This window comes from Cibotium barometz, chromosome 58 (assembly GCF_041138505.1).
Source record: "Cibotium barometz isolate CiBa-2024 chromosome 58, ASM4113850v1, whole genome shotgun sequence".
Lineage (NCBI taxonomy): Eukaryota > Viridiplantae > Streptophyta > Polypodiopsida > Cyatheales > Cibotiaceae > Cibotium > Cibotium barometz.
This window is the reverse complement of record NC_141103.1, coordinates 8,557,253-8,562,072: the sequence shown is the minus strand read 5'-3', so window position 1 is coordinate 8,562,072 and position 4,820 is coordinate 8,557,253. Positions and strand designations below refer to the sequence as shown.

Genomic DNA, 4,820 nt, shown 5'->3' with positions numbered 1-4,820 from the left:
TTAATAAGGACAACCATGTTTTCAACAAGTCTACTTTTACCTTGAGCTTGAGGACAAATTGATGAAAACCAATATAACAACAAACTTAACCTTGGACTTTTCATCGAGATTAGAAGACATTGCATTCGACTCTTGGACACTTGGTTTAAGGTTCATGATCATGCCTATTGAATGTTTTCAAAAAGTCTACTTTGTACCTCTACCTAGAGGACAAATTGATGGAAACTAATATGCCAATAAATCGATTTCAAGTTTCAACCTTGAACTTTTCATCAGAAATCTTGGGGTACACATTCTGTGTTGTCCCAAGGGAATGCAGAGATGGATCTCTCTCTCTCTCTCTCTCTCAAACACACTCGCGCACTCACACACACCTAGACACTACCAAACAAAAAAATAGTCAGAGTGAAAATTGGTGATGCTCATATTAGAATAAAGAGAACCTTAGTAAGTCCTAGAGCTAAGGATGAGGATGGATGTTAGTAGAAATGGGGTTGGAACCAATTAGCTGCGCGTTACGCTAGAGCTAAGGACTTGGGGGTGCTACCTACCATTAGGGGGGCGTGAGATACTCGTCCAAAATGAAAAATGGAGATGTCCGTCCAGACACCAGCTGGCCCGCAAAAAAGGGATAACTTTTGGCGACAGAAATCGAGGAAGGAGAGGAGGATCACGTGGCAGCGTTCAATTCGAGGTCACCAGCTTGTCCAATGTCCAGAAAGCTGCCACGTGGGCGGGGGGAATGCGTTTGTGCAATGAGTGCTCGAAATGTGCGGCGCCTTCAAGTGTTTGACCCCACTTCCCCTCTTCAATCCGGTCAACCTTTTGTGTGTGTTTTTAAACTTTGGAGCCTTTCAATTTCTTTTCTTTTTTTTTGAAATTTTTTAATTGGCTCTTTCTAATCGGATGGCTGTTGGCCGTGTTGGGAAGCCGCTCCTGATCCTGGGAAATGCTGTTGCGGTAACCCGAACTGTGGGCCCGTGCCAGCTGCCACGTTAGTGGGCGGTGATTGATCTGGAGTTAAACCTGCATCGAATCAAAGCAATAATGTTAGTCATTAGCTTTTTGGATCTTCTTACTAAAATATACATGAGCGCATGACCACCTCCTAATTTAAAATTTCTGTGTTCAGACGGATGGCCTTGCTAGCCCCACTAACTCCACTGAGGACGGGCTTACAGACTAACTCCATCAAGGGCTCTCCCGCCCGCCCGGGGTTTCTTTAAAGAAATGAGAAAGGTGAAACCTAAACTGAAGCACAAGTGACCCCATTGAAAAAAAAAATTCGAACTCAAAGGTTAGGAATTTAATAACTTACGATATTTTTAGATTACGGTTGAAAAGTCAACGAGACAATTTATGAACATTGCAACCTCCAAATCGTGGATATCAAAAAAAACAATGTTAATTGCACATTTCCACCCATTAAAAAATGTCAGCTCCGTCCTTTCACTTCTGTTGGAAAAGTATTTTAGGCTTACAAAGGGGTGGATGAGCTCTATTTCCAAGGTTGGGGTGTCCAATACTCAGTCCTTTTACTTTGCGCTCCCTTTACTTACCTACACTTTGGCAAGTACTTTACCATTTGTTGTTGCCCTCTAAACCTTGTGTGTGTGGGGGTGCTCGCACGAACACATGCATACGACTGCGTGTGAGAGAGAGAGAGAGAGAGAGAGAGGGGGGGGGGGGGGCAATTGGAAAGCGAAACCATTAACACAAAGATGAGGTGAAACACCCTATTTTGGAGATCTCAACAACATTCACTAACACCTAGAGGTTAACTCGCACTTGTCTTTCCTATAATAAAAAAAGATAATAGCAAAATTCAAAAGTAATTTTGACAAAGCTCCAAAATTGAGTGAAAAGAAAGGTTAAATGTAAACCAAACCCTCTCCCCCCCAAACTACAAAACAACATTACAACCAACTAGCACATTTAAGCCAAATTGATAATTTAGATATCTAGGCCAAGAATTTAACTATTATAACTAGATGACGTTGGGGTTGGAATCCTATACCTTTACTAAGGTATTACTACCTTAGCGCATGCTTGCTTGGATGTGTAAGCGGAGCAAAGATTATCCTAGGCCCTCCAAGCAACAAAAGTAGGTTATCACTTATGTACTGACCTTCTTATTTGCCCCTCCACACAACACGGTGCCAAGATTTATCACTTACTAGCAAAAGTGATCCTTTGATAACCTTTCAAAATTTACAAAGTTATAATACTAGGGAGGTACATTGTAAAGCAAAAGTTGGCAAGTGTAGTTTAATCAAACCTTTACTTCTATAATAAAGAGAAAACAAACCAAAATGAGTATGAAAGGTTCAAACTTATCTAAATTTAGCATGAGTAGGTACTTCTCATTATTGTGAGCAAAGTTAAATGTATAAGAACTATACCACAATGGAAAGCAAAAGTCCATGTGTAAGATTTTGCCACAATATGAAATAAAATTTAGATTGCCTTATGTTCATGTAAGGAAGTGTCTTCGATTGAGGCAGAGTGGAGGCAGAGTGGTAGCGAGTCGAAGTACCTAGGCAAGGTTCTTGGGATGGGTACACACGGGCATGGTTAAAACCTCTCAATATGAAACATGTGTGAAAGGTTGAAACTTAACTAAGCTTTAGCATAGGTAGAAGATTAGCACAAACGGGTGCAATGTGCACTAATGTGGGGAGAACATTGATGTATTCCTTCCTACGTTGATGAAGAAATGCTAAGGGGTAAAACTTCACCAAAAAACTTTACCTAGGGAAAGGGGGGGTGGTGAGCCAAACCTGATGATGGTGGTTGATTTTGAAATGGCACGTGTGCTCCCGAGGCTGCGTAGGGGAAAGGTACGTGGAAAGCTTGGTTTGGCGAGAACGGGTAAGGGTAAGGGCCAGCAGTGGGGCTTCCCAACGTTGGTGGAGGGGGGCCTCCTCCTCCATAGAGCGGTGGGGGGAACGGTGGAGTCACGTAGAACGGGCCGTTGTACACCATGTTCTGCGCAAAAGAGGGTACACCACCAGGCCGCAAATGCGTCAGTCAGTACTCATCACGGAAATACAGTCTGCAAAAATCCCCCCCCCCCCCCAAAAAAAACACACAACATATCAACACAATCTCCCCTAATTAACCCTTCTCGTTAACTTCTTCCTGCCCAGGATTAACATTAAACCACCACCACCACCATCATCATCATCATAGAGAATTAAGGCCTCACAGGTGGATAGACGTATTCTTGCTGGTATGGTAGATATCTGCAATCGTCAAGACTTCGATCATTAATATGCCTCTTCACTCTCATGACAAATTTGTTAGAACGTTTCATCTGATGACCAGAGTGATTAAGATTAATCTTTACCCATATGGAGGGTATGGGTAAGCTTGCTGATAAGAATAAGGAAGGTGTTGGGGTGAACTGGCAGCCCCATTGAAAGGTTGAGCTCTGCCTGGAGAACGACCAGCTACAGGGCTTCCTCCTCTAAATCGCCCTCCTAGAGAGGGAACATCCATGATTAGCCATTAATCACATCGATATCACTAACAAGTGTCTTAATCACCATGGATTGCACGACATGTGGAGCGTAGATCACAGACTTAAGCAACTCTTAACACGAGATTAACAAGCCATCAACCACGCGTTAATCTCTTTCCTACCTTGTTGTGGAGTGCCAGGTCTTGAGCGGACGCCAAGAGAGGCCAGGTTGCAGTTGGCTCTTCTTCCATCAATAACAGGGGTGGGATCTGCGCAAGCCCTTCTAGCACCTTCTGGATCACGGAAGGTTACCTGCAATATGGGTTTGATCTAAGCACTTGAGATTAACAATTCAGCGACTGTAAAAATGCATGAATATGGCCTTAGTCTCGGCAACGTAACCTAAGCAGATGACCTTAATATGGGCGACGACCTTAATCTAGACGACTTAGCTTAAGATCATGAGGGTAAATCATACAAAGCCATAGCCCTTCGAGCGGCCTGTGGCCTTGTCCGTGATGACGACAGCTTCTAAAATCTCCCCGAACTGTTCGAAGTAGCGCCGGACGCTGTCCCGTTGGGTCTCCCAAGCCAGGCCGCCCACAAAAACCTTGGTCAGTGTGGTGTCCCCAAACTGGCTATTGGTGAAGGGGCTGCTCGGCGCAAGGTCTTGATGTTGCTGCTGCAGTGAGCTCGGAGAGGGGGGAGGGTGAGAAGACATGGGGCAAGAGAGAGAAACAAGAGAGAGAAGACAGGGTAAGAACAGAGAGTAGAGAGAGAGAAAAGGAGAGAGAGAGATAGAGAGAAGCCCAGCAGGGCAAATCTCTACAACTGGCTGCTCAAGTAGTTGCTAGATCAGATTCACAGAGAACGAAAGCCAGCCATCGCAGAAACGCAGATTTTGTCATTACCAAAAGAGAGAGAGAGAGAGAGAGAGAGGGGGAGAGAGAGAAGATTGTAGAGAGAGAGTCCACACCGAGAGAGAGAGAGAGAGAGAGAGAGAGAGAGAGTGTGTGTGTTTTCTAGAGAGAGAATATAATATCCTAAAGGCTTCGCTGAGCTGGCCACCCTGTATTAGCTATGCATCATCTCTCTGCCCATAATCACAAACGCTCAACTGCCACGTGTCCCTGTGAATCGATTACAGCCCACGACTACCCCGTCCCCACCCTGTTTCTGTTTCCAGTTGGTGGGCGCCGGTTCCCAAAACCGGCAACCGCCTGTTGTCCCAACATTTCAAACTTTTTAATTATGTTTGAAGTTATTACAAGGCTGTACATTATCCATTTGCCCCCATGTGATATGCATTGGTGCGCTCCCACCATAGATTCGACTTTCGTCGCCCCCCTTCTTTTGC

General features: G+C 44.5%; 1 protein-coding gene across 1 annotated transcript; it reads right to left on the bottom strand.

The window, feature by feature from the left end:
- Positions 1-402: 402 nt before the first annotated feature.
- Positions 403-4,417, bottom strand: LOC147605864 (uncharacterized). The gene is made up of 6 exons (XM_086792565.1): positions 3,942-4,417; positions 3,646-3,775; positions 3,350-3,482; positions 3,209-3,245; positions 2,781-2,988; positions 403-1,026 (listed from the first exon to the last, which is right to left on the bottom strand). Exons 1-6 carry the CDS (start codon positions 4,182-4,184, stop codon positions 899-901), a joined length of 879 nt encoding a protein of 292 aa, XP_086648691.1. The 5' UTR covers positions 4,185-4,417; the 3' UTR covers positions 403-898.
- Positions 4,418-4,820: the final 403 nt, after the last annotated feature.

Bases quoted from the DNA above. Each gene is read 5' to 3' on its own strand.
- LOC147605864 (XM_086792565.1), bottom strand. From the start codon at position 4,184: ATGTCTTCTCACCCTCCCCCCTCTCCGAGCTCACTGCAGCAGCAACAT. The intron at 3,246-3,349 runs GTAAAGATTAAT...TGACGATTGCAG, and splicing joins TACCCATACCCTCCATATGG to ATATCTACCATACCAGCAAG. The intron at 1,027-2,780 runs GTTTGGCTCACC...GATTCGATGCAG, and splicing joins AAATCAACCACCATCATCAG to GTTTAACTCCAGATCAATCA.